The 13687-nt window shown below is 40.3% G+C and overlaps 1 protein-coding gene across 1 annotated transcript in view; it reads left to right on the top strand.

Annotated features, from left to right (window-relative positions):
* The window catches only part of LOC306875826 (zinc finger protein 804A-like), a gene marked incomplete at its 3' end in the record, with an annotated part of 50971 nt that extends 39487 nt beyond the window's left edge, over positions 1–11484 (top strand). The window contains exons 2-4 of the mRNA XM_079426572.1: positions 3138–3281; positions 7377–7507; positions 8478–11484. Coding sequence (XP_079282698.1) covers positions 3138–3281; positions 7377–7507; positions 8478–11484 — 3282 coding nt within the window. The remainder of the gene's footprint in view (positions 1–3137; positions 3282–7376; positions 7508–8477) is intronic.
* Positions 11485–13687: the final 2203 nt, after the last annotated feature.

Here is a 13687-nt window from a genome sequence, read left to right as displayed (position 1 = left end):
CTGCAATCACTTACACAGGACTCACACCAGTGTTTAATGCACTGGAAAGATTTGATTGATTGTTGATTGTTGATTTTTGTGCATGGCCTACAGAAAACAATAGACTGGTGCTGTGAGACTGAAGTGCCAGTGCAAAAACATACTTATATTGCAAGCAGCTGGTGTTTTAATATAGTTCTCTGTTATTAGTTTAGTCACAAAAATAAAAATAATGAATTCATTCTACCCACAATATTTGGACACATGTTATTTCAAGGTTCAGTTCTGTTAACAAACCATTAACTACGACTTTTGACTGAATAAGTTAGGATAGGACAATATTTGGCTGAGATACAACTATTTGAAAATCTGGAATCGGAGGGTGCAAAAAAATCTAAATATTGAGAAAATGGCCTTTAAATTTGTCTAAATGAAGTTCTTAGCAATGCATATTAATAATCAAAAAATATATTTTTTTTTATTTACGGTAGGAAATTTACAAAATATCTCCATGGAACATGATCTTTACTTAATATCCTAATGATTTTTGGCATAAAAGAACAATCAACAATTTTGACCCATACAATGTATTTTTTGCTACTGCTACAAATATACCCCAGCGACTTAAGACTGGTTGTATGCTCCAGGGTCACATATGTTAATAATAGGCATGCTAATAAGCAACTTGTTAATAGTGAGAATTGATCCCTATACTAAAGTGTTACCCCAAATTGATTTATTTACTTACTTATTCATTCATTCATGCATTCATTCATTCATTCAATCAGTCACAAGGTGTTGCCATGCAGTAGTGTGTTCTGTGGCGGGTTGCATAAAAAGCTTGGAAAAGTCTTACAACTTAATTATCTAATTTTTTTCTGATCATAATTTTTTAAGTCAGTTACATAAAAGGTAGATTGGTCCAATTTGAATCTGATAAAAAAAAAAAAAATACTGACTACCCCTTGGTTAACGTTTAGTTTGTCAAATAAGTTCTTAAGAAACAGTCTTAAAATGTGTTCATGCGCCTGACCCCTGGGTGGTCACTAGGCTGGTGCTAGGTGGGCTTTGAGCCCACCCCCAAATTTCTATGATACCCTGGTGACTAAATATGGCTCTGACCCTGCCTCCAATGCAAATTTATGAGATTTTTCACCTGTTTTATTGTCTGCCATGCAAAAAATTGCAAGTTAGATAACTTAAAAAACTAATAGCACACCTCTTATCAACTCTCTGCATGATTTCAGGTATCTGTTATGTTTGTATAAACAGTGGGAGATGCATTATGTGCGGTAATTTAATACTTTATTGTTCTAAGTGTGAAACAGTTATAGTGATGTTTGCCTTAGGAAGTGCCACTAAAAATCACGTATTTTATTTGTTTTTATTATGATTTTTTTTTTTTTTTTTTATTACCCTCAGATTTTGCCTATGGTCACATGCCCTTGAGAACAACCTCATTCTATTGAAATATTGAAAGGAACAGGGAGGTATGGGGGATTTCTCAGCTTGACACAAAGTTGTTGTTAAGTGGCTGCTTTCCCCCATGCAGTGATTAGATCTATCTGCTGTGTAAATGAGTTCACAGCTTCACACCACATCATTCGCTTTTCTTTTCTTTCTTTTTTTTCTCTCACTAATTTTGCTCCCTAACACTTTCAAGTAGAAAAGTTACTAAAGCCAACTTTTTTTTTTATTAATTTATAATTTTTTTTTATTTGGGTGAAAACTCCCTTGACTGAGCTGTTTTGCAGCGGGTTGCTAATAAGTCTGTTAAAACATGAACTTGCTTCGCACCAGCACAGATGCTCAAGGAAGGATTTTCCCAAAAGGCGTAACCATTTCCTGATATAGAGTGAGTGATTTTGGTCTAAGCTTTCAGTGCTATTGAGTTGAAGAAAATAAGGGTCACTTTTCCTAGCACATCCAGCTAATCAAGCGATTCAGTTTTCATTACCTGTAAGCTAGCCACTTATTAAATACAATTACACGCCAATTGTTTCATGCTGTCTCGCAGTGGGAGTGAATGAGAGGGATGTTATTATTTTTGCATATCACAGACGAGTGTTTAGCAGCAGCGTATTCTCACCTAAGATGAGTGAGAGACAGACTATTTTCACAAGACATCAAATCATCTGAATAGGCCGGGCTTCCCTGTCTCTCAGTCTAATGGGTTGGATGCAGTTGTGAAAAGCTCACGATCATGTCAGTAATAACACCAGGCATATGTTTGCCGGCTTTGACTGATGACAATCGTATATCATTTATTGGCCATCTCATTCTGGTTGACAAGTCTGATAGTTGACTTAATCATCCTTGGCTGATTTACTAGTCCTCCTCCGTGTGCTGTTCTTCACAGAAATGACAGGCTCACGTTTGACTCTGCAATTGGGTTTTATGGTAAACTGATTCCAATTAAAATGCAAGTGCTTTTCCTCTTCCCTGCGGTCATTTGGATTGGAGACCTTTTGGGAGAAGAGTTTTTTTTTTTTTTTTTTGCGTCTTGTTTTTTAATCTGAACGTTTCCATATATCCAGAGCTTTAAAGAAATTAGATTTGAAATACAATCTGCCCCTGGTGAAAGTATTCCCATCTAAGATTTGTTTGTAAATCAATATTTAATAAAGGGTATTAAAGAAAAGAGAGAAAATGAGGATGGCAACATGGGAACTGAGTTTGGATATATGAGCATCATTTTCAAAGAAGAGCAACACAAATATTCACCCTCACAAATTATGAATATATATCAATATGACAGCAACATGCTATATACATAAATTTGTCTACCAATATTTGTGTTTATATTTGTGAGTTTATTTGACCAAATCTAATAAATAAAGGGTTTCTTTAAGGGCTATAGTCTTTCTATGTAAGAAAAATAAGACTATTCTCACTAATAGCTAAACATGTACAATAGAAAAACAATTCAACGTTTTGTGTTTTGTATAATGGTTTTTCTCATTACATCCTTTCTTCTCGGTCATAAGAAAGGCGAAAAAAACTCTAAAAACATCTACTATGTCTCAAGTCAAGGACCTAACGAAGGACATTACATGACAGAGTGTCACTCTAAATTACTGTATGTGATTTGGTAAAGCATTTTTAAACAAGTTAGAAGCTATTATCCTGATGCATTATGCTGTTTCCTTTTACTTCAGGATTATGCTGAGAAGGAGAAAACCTTGGCCAAAACCCTGGAGGACCTCAAGGCCAACTTCTACTGTCAGCTGTGTGACAAACAGTATTACAAGCATCAAGAGTTTGACAACCACATCAACTCCTATGACCACGCTCACAAGCAGGTAATGGGCCTGTTGTCTGCCCCTTGAGACTTCCACTGATGCAATGCATAGCAATAATAGAGTGTTTTAGAAGATGACAGCAAATGGATTTTGTAGCACACATGTACAGCACAAGACAAATGGCTTCCCCTTCGACACAGAGTCAGTGGAGTGGTGGTGGTCTTATGGAGTTTTAATTTAGAAGGCCATATATCAAAAGCAGGCAGGACAATTGGAAGTCCTAGTGCTTTGTTGTTGTTTGTTCCTGCTGTTTATCCCCTTTTCTCAGGACAGCGTTAAATCTATTTCTCCAGCAGCATGCTGCATAAACAAGTTAGAGTGCTAGTTTTGTTGACCTGTTCTTAAGCTCAGCAAATTCATTAAGCCATAAAGCCAACATCCATGCACTTTTGCCGAGAATAGCTCAATTGGAATGCATTTGGTCTCGTTCCGTAACCAGGTCCACTATACCCCCTTTCCACCAGCTGGAACCAGGTGCTAGTTCAGAGCCAGTGCTATAGCCGGTTCTTAGTTGGTTCCACTGGCGAACCCTTTAAGAACTGGTTGCTTTTCCACAGGCTAGAGAGCCAATACAGAGCCAGGTCTTATGTCACAATATGTTTCATGTTTTGGTTCACTAGCGCGGCACAACAGGCTTGTTCGAGGTGCATCAGCGCCACGCAGAACGATCGATCGATCGGCACACAACACACTAAAGCACCGTGAGAGTGATCCAAAAACATAAAGAGCAGTCTGCTTTCCAGTCACTCCCGCAGCACCCCAATGCCTCGCACCGAACGGTCCGTGCAGCGCCGCTCCATCCCGAACAAGCCTAAACAAACTATCAACAATGGCGGACGTTGTGATGCTATTGATGTTCATGGCTTTGCAAACTTACATCGGCAACCAAACACGGCGAATCAAACGTGTTAGCGTTTAGCTGCTATTTCAAATATGGCGGTCCAAAGTTTCTGTTCGTCTTGTTGGTCACAGTAACCCCGCCCCCAGCCCCCGACGCAAGCGGTTCTTCCTTCTAGCCCAGCAATATTTTGGTGCTACTTACGAACTGCTTTTCCTGGTTCGGAGCTGGTGCTTTGGGTGTCGAAAAACAAAGAACCGCTTTGAAACTAGGCTCGGGCTCCGAACCAGAACTGGAACTGCCTTGGTGGAAAAGGAGTAACATGGCATAGGAATATTATACATAATTGAGTATTGTAGGTGAACGAAAGTGACAGATAGCAAACACATGGCTGAGAGCATCATTCAAAAGTTAACAGGTCAAAATAAAAATGTAGATCTACTTTACTTTACTTTACTTTTGTCATTTAGCAGACGCTTTTGTCCAAAGCGACTTACAAATAAGAAAAAGTAACTAAAACTAAAAAGTTACAACTCTATAAATACTATCTACCCACATATTTAAGAAAATAAAGAAATTAAATAAAATTAACACATGCATATACCAACAACATTTCAATAATAAACATATCAATGAAAAAATTAAATAAAAAGCTACTACTATCCCTTGCCGGTGTCCCTGCCCGGTGGAGTCGCACGGTAGAGTCGATGGTCTTTACACTCTTTGGTCTTCACACTAAGAGGGCTTCACACGACGACTGCCGCGGTATAATAACCTTTATTATACCAAACCAACAAATGATCATTTCAATTCAGATCTATGGTTCCATGAAGAATCTTCAACATCCATAGAAACTTTCCATTGCACTAAAGGTTCTTTATAATGTAAAAAAGTTCTTTAGATTATTCAAATGTTCTTTAGACTAGGAAAAACATGGTTTATTTTAAAATTGTTCACTTTGGGGAACCAAAATGGTTCTCCTGTGGCATCACTGCAAAAACTCCTCATTGGAACCAACCTTTTTTTTTTGTAGGGATGAATGGATGGATTGAAAGAGCAGGGTGGAAGAACACCCCACTTCCCATTGCCTATTTGTTAAAATCGCTTCAGTTCTGAGAAATTCTGCAGCAAACAAAATGTATCATAACTTCAGTGTAGTTTCACACTCAGTATATGTTGATTTAAGAGCACCCAGCATCCAAAAATAGCAGTGTAACCTTTAATAGCCTGTTAAAGCTTTAATTCCACCACTTGTCCTGCTGTTTGATATCGGCCCTGACTCACTCAGAAACTAAATGCACGGAGTCTCTGGGGCCTGCTGCGCTGTCAATAACAAGGCTCACTGAACTATTGACTGAACACCATCTACAAACCCTCCACCCATGACCTTGCTATTGAACACAGCAAAAAGAGCGAAATGAACGGATTATGAAGGAAAAAGCCACTCCCCCTCGCTCTCTGATATGGGTGCTACCCTTAGATGTGTTTATCACATGGCCTCCTATCGGCACGGTTCAAAGTATTCTACAGCATGGGCGCACGCTACCATTCAGCTTCTCCACGAATGGGGTTGATGGATGAATAGCACAATTTCCCAGCAACCCTCAAGAGCTGGCAAAGCATGTCTGCTGAGAATATAATGGAGTACGGGAGACTCGTGGCCTCACAGGAAGTCCAGAGCTACAGAAAAGCCTGGTGTTCCTGTCAGTGTGTGAATCATCACTGCCAAGCCTTCACTGTCTGCCTCTGACTGGTCTCAGTGTTGCTTTTAATTAAGAATACATGTCCGGTCAAAAAATTACTGTGTTAAAATTTTCATTCGTTTTCAAGTGGCCTGTCAGTCATGTCTGCCCCCACTCACTGTACATGAAAGGATTTCACTGGGCATGTGCTCTCTCGCATCAGGTCTGCATCCTACTATAAATGATGTAACCATATCCAGTCATGTGAAATACAGGCTACATGCATTAACGGCTCATTCCAGTGCTTCTCTCACCAAATACATTAACAATCAATGAAGAACAGCTCCAAGAAATGCACCTGAGAGTCAAATAAATATAGCCCACGCCAACCTATTTGCTATTTTCTGCAAGGCTGGCTGACAGCGAACCAGCGCAGTGCATCAGGCCTGAGTTTGCCCATACAGTACCAGCAGAGAGGGACAAGATAGGCACTGAAGGATAGAGGGCAAGTGCACAAAGAGACCCTATCCTGATGGGATCAAACTAGTTACCCTGATGTGGCCGCTCCACACTGAGCGGCCCTTTAACATGACAAAATTATATCTGATGTGACCGCCTCGCATTCCCCTGACTATGAGCCCCAGCCACGGTAAATGCAATCACTGAAGCCTTCTCAAATGGGAGAGGTTACGGCGTCACTGAACTGTGTATAACTGTGCAACCTGAGCAGAATGCGTAATGTTGGGCCAGATGACTCCTCTTGGCTGCCTGGAGATGCCATCGCAAACACGAAATCTGCCTGGCCAAAGTACAAGATGTAGTTCATTGTGCTTTAAATATGCTTTTCAGAAGAGCTCGTCATCTGTCTTAAAGCTAAGCATCAAGTATTAATGGATAATTGAATGAAAGCTTTCAGGATTAATTGGATGTGATAACTGTTCTAGAGCTGGTTGTTGCTTGGAGACGTCTGGTGCTTTCAAAAGGAGTGTGGTCTTTAAACACCCATAAATATAATATCTTCGTGAATAATGAATGGAAGTTAATTTAGATTATCTAACTGACTTAATGTAAGTGGACACTGTATGTTCTGACGTAATCCAAATCGATACAGCTCACTACCTGAGATGCATTTATGGCCCTGTCAGGGCAGCTTCCATCAATCTTGCATTCAAAGCACAAAGCCTTTCAGACCAGGAAACAAATGCAAATTGGCATCACTTTTTTTATATTTGAGTTTTATCTTAAATAAATAGGACAATTTCATGGAGTTTAGCAACCTCATCCTCAGCTTCTTTTCATTTGCACAGAAAATGGATTTGATGAAACATAACATTTGTATGCAAACACCTTAATTACCTTGCTTCTCTCTTGAAGAGATTTTTAATCTTTTTTGCTGTGTATCCCTCAATGTGTGATACACAGTGATACCCAGTCTTCATAATGAAAGGTTGTTAAAGCATGAAAAAAAGATTCATGGTCTCAAAGAGAATTATTATTCAAATAACTTTTGTTGCTGTGGCGTAGTTGACATACTGAGATAGGTGAATGAATCAGATATATTTTATCCCCCCTCAGAGGCTGAAGGAACTGAAGCAGAGAGAGTTTGCCCGCAACGTGGCCTCCAAATCCAGGAAGGACGAGAGGAAACAGGAGAGAGCTCTCAGACGCCTACACGAGCTCGCTGAACAACGCAGAGAGGTGCAATGGTGGGGGACGTTTTGTTAAATTGTTATTTCCATACACTGGCACATTGTATATAAACAACATGAAATAATAGTGTATGCATAAATATAATGGGGTCTAAAAGTCATAAAATATAGCATTTTATTTGAAGCAAGGAAATAAAGAGAATACTATATATATATATGTTAAATCAAGTTTCTGCACTATTTTAAAGTCACTAATCAAATCTTGTCACATCGATCATGTTCACTCCTTTCTACAAAACATCAGATGTTCTTGCTTCCATCTAAGAATGCAAGATGTAATTTTATTCTCAAATCTTCTTGGATATCATGGTGCAATCATCAGGTTTCCCCTGTGAAGTATAATCCTCATTGTCAGCCCTTTTCTTATTAGTTAAAAGTGTAAATGAACCTGGCACATGCATTTAACTTTATTGTTCAGACCCATATTATATTAAGTGTCCTTAACTACTATGTACTTAAATTAAATTAATTATTTGATATAATGCACTTATTTTTTCCGTACATGTTTTTACATTGTACTTATATTTGAAAATACTGTCCTGTAATTACATCTGTAATAGTTACAGCTATAATTACACTGAAGGCCCTACTTCTACCCCTTAAACATAACCATACCACCTGCCTGTAATCTCACGTTTCCCAGCTCAATACCAGCAAAAGTGTTTAGCAATTCAACATAAACACAATAGATACACTTTACCTATCAATTCATTATTTTATTATTAAGTAAATAGTATTTAAAGATACCTAATATCTTGGTAACACATTGTTACATGTATTTACTATTATAATAACAATAAATTATACATAATTACATGCAAGTAACATTAAGCCAAACTGTAATCCTAACCCTAACCATATAGTAAATACATGTAGTTAATTAATGTTACTCGGTACTTAAAAGTGCTTATAACTTATAATTTAACTGTAATAAGAACACCTTCCTCTCCTCTCTTTTCTGGTACAGTGCCCCAGGAAGTGGTCCTATGTTCAAGTCTACCACGGTGGCAGTGGAAGGTTCTTTCAGGGAGTCATGCTGTGATGATGCCCAAGAAGAGAACCAAAGCTGTGCAGCTCAAGATCCGGGGGGTCAGATCCATTCCAGCGGTTGTGGCTTAGCTTGTAAGCAGTCACAGTGGCCTTACAATGGGAGGGCCAAAAAGCAAACTTTCAGACGCAAAATTGCATTCTCTTTTTCCTTTCCAAAGAAAGCATCTGTTAAGCTTGAGTCATCAGCGGCGGTTTTCTGTGAGAGCATGGAAGAGGGATCGATGGAGCGTAGCCGCAGACAAAGACTCAGAGCACCCCCTGTCGAGCTTGACCTCCCCGGCTCCCCCACAGAGGGAAAAGTACTAAATTGTGAAGAGGCAATTTACAGCACTGGCACACAGCAGGGCAAGCACTTCCAAAAAAGTGACAGCGCTGGAAGTCAGGGGTCATCAGATAAACCTGTGGCGAGGGAGAGCCCCTCATCAACGGCCTCAGATTTGTGTGCTTTGCTCGTTTACTCAGAGGATGTGCCCAGTCCGGCCGTCTCCCTCTTAAACACTTCCCCTTTTCATTTAAACAGGGCTGATATCGTTCTTGACTCTGAGGACTCTGTTGAGAGTCTGAAAAGCAGCATTGCTGAAAGTAAACCTGAGATCTCTGAGGATGTGACGGTAGAGGAGAGCGGCATTACAGAGGAGGGGCACTCGACCATCAGTGAGCCTCCAGAAAAGACTTTCTCAGATGTGCCACCTAAGAACGATTGCCCTCAACAACAAGAGCAAGTGGAGAATGCAACTTCAAAGACACCTCACCCGTTCACAAAGCCCAGCCAGCCTTTTATTTCTGTCCTAAGCAGGGACGGTAACACCATCTTCCAGTGGCCCTCAGAAATGGTGACCTTCACAAGGACAGAGCCGTCCCTGTCTTTCAGTTGCAACCCCCTCCATTTTGACTTCAAGGGGTCACGGATTAGAAGGTCTGCTGACACTCAGGAGATGGCTGAGCCCAAAACTGATGAGGAATTATCTGTCTGCTCAGCTTTCAAATCCTGCCACTCTGACAAGCACATTGAGGAATCCACAGCCAGCCCCAAAAACAGTCCCAGCCAAGGACCTGAAGGCAAGGTCAGAAAGTGTTATCAGTATTCAAGTGACACAGAGAGTTGTGTCAGGCTGAAAACACATGACAGGTGTAGACATTCCAAAGATTGGATCCACGCAAGTAAGAGGGCAGAAGAGAAATTGCGGGCCAGGTACCGACGTCATTACAGGAGCCACTGCAAATGGAAGCGGAGGAGGCGGAAGAGGAGGAGAGACAGACATCGGGAGACAGAGAGCAGTATGGTGAAATCTAAGAAATTCCACAGACGACCTGAGTGTGTGGAAGGACTTGATAGCCAATTTAGAGGCACCACTTCACAGCAAGTGCATCCATTAGAGAAGTCAAAGCAATCAGCTCAAAATCAGGCTGAGGACAGCAGCGCAGCTCCCGTAGTGGAGGAAGGGGTGGGAGGCAGGAGGCAGGAGGCAGCAGCCGATGTAAACGGCTCAGCGGGCTGCATCATTCTCTCTGATGAGTTCTGTGCCGATAGTGGAAAGGTGCTTGGGAACAGCAGGAAAAAGCCTGACAATCCAGCTGCAGGGGAGCTAACGACCACAGGACAGTGTTCCCACAGCCAGGATGCGTCTCACTCTCAGAGATCCAGTGCAGCCGAAGAAGAGACACCTCCGTTACCAGAGACTGGACCATGTGAAGGACAAACTTCGAAAAGAAGGCATACAGATTCTCTAAGCAATGGAGATGAGTCTTACGACCCCTGTCAATCGCCGGCAGAGATTTCTGATGGGTGCACAGAACTTACCTGTTGTGAACACGGGACTAGAAGGAAAAGACAGAGGCGGTCACATGTCCCAGATCAAACCACATGTCTTGCAAATGAATGCCCCATTGTTAGGAACAGTGTTCTGGAAGAACAGGACAAGGCCACAGAGGAGTCGAGCATGAAATGCCTTGTTTTAAAAGGCGCGTGTGACAGCTCTAACGGGTCAGACCAAATCTCATGCAGTATTGAAGAAGGAGAGAGTGGTGCAGTTGATTCTCAGACATTAACTTCCATTAGCAGTGCCCTGGGTCATACTGTGGAGGAGAGCAGTGACTTGCAGCGGAGCTCCTCCTCTCAGATCAATGCTTCATGCACCAAGGGCAGTCTAACTCTACCGGAGACAGATTCAAAGCTCTCGAAGGAGCCAACAAAGGAGAATAGTAACATCCACAGAAGCGAGTCTAAAGCAGCACAACCCCCCTTAAAGAACTGTAACAAGTATTCAGTGGCTGCTCAGGCCTGCCTGCTCGATGTAAGAGATTTAGCCCTGCAGAGGACTGAAAAAGCCACTCACGACAAATCATGTCAGCACAGCCTTCAGACCCCACCGCAGAGATTTCACCTAGGCATTCAGGCTGAGGAGAAGTTAAGCAGAGAGTGCTTCCACACCACCAGCAGCCTGTTCCAACCCTCTCCATCTTTCCAGGCCCCCTCAGACAGCATGGAGAGATGCTGCCTCTTGCAGATCCAGAGCCACGGACAGGTGCTACACCAGCAGGTGTTCCCCACCAAGCTCAAATCTGTCCTGCCCAGGCCACATCTGCCCATGTCATCTGCTGTCCTCCATCCAGTTCACCTGCCATCCTCCGTGCCTTCTGGCTCCATCACAATACGTCACACCATACTACAGCACCACGCCGCTTTCCTACCCCCACAACCCCCTATCTACCCCCAGGTAGTGCCTGTTTCTCGACTCTCACTGGGGCCGGAGATCTGTCCGCCCGCGGGACCTCCATTTGTGACCCCTCCGCAGGTACAGGTGGTGGCGCCCTCTAGCATTCACCCGATGACTGTGACGTTTCATGCCCTGCCACGCCCTGCAGTGTTTCCGCACATGTTGCCCCCTCATTCTGCTGTCATTCCCTTGCAGCCTCTCTTCTAGGTCTACAGGTATTTCTGTATGTAACACAATGTGTTTTATACTGCAGTAGCAAGAGAAACATCAAAAACATCAAAAACTCCCTTAGTTAGAATTTTAGGATAGAGAGATAGGAAGTAGTCCTTAGGTAACATACAAAAGAGTTGTTTTTGCCGCTTGGAAAGGATACTGTTTCTGTCCCATGTTGTCAGTAGAGATTCTTGCAGAAAAGAATTGCACAACACTTTTATTAGGAAATATATAACTCGCCTACCTGATTAATTCTTATATGTTTCATTAGGATTTGTTGTTGGGAAGATTTTAACAGATTTTAATCACCTCAAAGACAATAGTTTTATCTGATCAAGGGCAGCATGGTCATGGTCAGGAAATATATATATATATATATATATATATATATATATATATATATATATATATATATATATATAAATTATAAAACAGAAGGAAATTATATATATATATATATATATATATATATATACACATACACACACACACAGAGACAGACAAAATAACAATAGACTATATGATGGTTGCTATTTGCAATCTGTAGTGATAGGAAACCCTAAAGTGTCAAACTAAACCTGCAGAGAATTTATGTAACAGGCATTCATCATGTGTGACAGCATTTAAAATTAATCACACTGGCACTACTGTACGATAGTAATTACTTTAAATATAATGTTGCTGTGCCTGTTGAAGGCTAGCGGAATGCAGCAAAATAGCGCTATGCACCATGTGCTACGACAGCACTGTGTTGAACACATCCATAGTGCTCATTTATATGAGTAGTTTTTATGCAAATCAAAAAGCCCATAGCATGTAATGGGGAAACTGAATGTGACTGTGAAAGCTGAACTGATATGGGCAAATTATATTTCTTATTTTGCTAATTATGAGCAGTGTTAACCTTCATGCAGCAAATAAACGAACAGAATGAATTAAGTTCAGACTACAGAATGTGTCGTGTGACTTAATATGTACTTCAAATTGTAGATCTTACATGCTGTTGCCTAAAATGTATGAAAAGAAGCACAAAAATTACCAAGTGCAAATCCATACGTGGATGTTTCCTGTATCCCTCATATTTTAACCTGTTTGGATTAGGAGAACATAGGCTAGATCTATCTGAAAACATCTGTAGGACATGAAGTACCCTGCCCTGTAACACTTAGTTATTTTTTACCCTGTTTGTAAATCTAAATGGTTTAAATAACCTAAAATGATCCAGTGGCTTGTCTTGTGAAGTAAAATCTAACACTGACAGTGTTCCAAAGTAAGTACTTACAACTAAGGCAATTCTCCTAATAAATTCATTAATATTATTGGTTTGATTTACATATTACACATGGAAAATACATTACAAGCCTTGATAATGAAATGCTGGTAAAATGATTAATTCTAACAAATATTAGCTGGAATTTATTGAAATCCTGCTTTGGGGTAACTCCAAAACAGAAGTTCGGTTTTGTTAGCAAAGGATTCAATTTCTTCTGCTTGCATCAGATGAAAGAGGCTAAACTCAAGAGAAGGATTCATTTACTTATTTAAAAAACTAACTACTAAGATACTTCAATCCAAAAGCAATTTTAGCTAGTTAGAGAAGAGCATAAGTAATTCTGTGTCTTTTGAATTTTCACAATCCTTTCATTTTCAAAGGAAATGTGTTGAACTGGAATTAATGACTTAGCTTTATTGATTTTACAAATAGCCATGTGGAAGGTAGCCTGTACTTAATTCTTGTTAATTATGCTACCATATGTTTTCTTTTTGTGTCTTTTAAAACAGAAAAAATATTAAATACAAAGCTGTACAGCTCCACAATTATTTTGCACAATTATAATTCTTGATGAGTACCAGGTCCAGTCTGAAAGAAAAAAAATATATATATTAATGTGAAGTAGATAGATTCGATTACAAATGTCACAGTTGAAGAATTTCAGCAGAACTACATTCAAGCGCCATTTAGTTTTTTTTTTTTTTCTGAATATCCCAAAAGCATGTAATTTCATTACAAATGCATTTGCTTTAAAATGAGGTGTTATATGAAAATAAAAGACAAAACGTGATGCAGAGACATTCAAGAGTGGTGTAGAGAAAGAGAGAGACTGGTGTTTTTGTCAAATCTGTTTAACAAAGCCCTGAATACCACCAGATTGCCCCTTCTTAATTCATGTCAATTCTTAAACACAGAAAATGTTAC

Source organism: Barbus barbus, assembly GCF_936440315.1.
Source record: "Barbus barbus genome assembly, chromosome: 10".
Taxonomy (NCBI): Eukaryota; Metazoa; Chordata; class Actinopteri; order Cypriniformes; family Cyprinidae; genus Barbus; species Barbus barbus.
The sequence above is the reverse complement of the archived record's forward strand: the minus strand, read 5'-3'. Positions and strand labels throughout refer to the sequence as shown.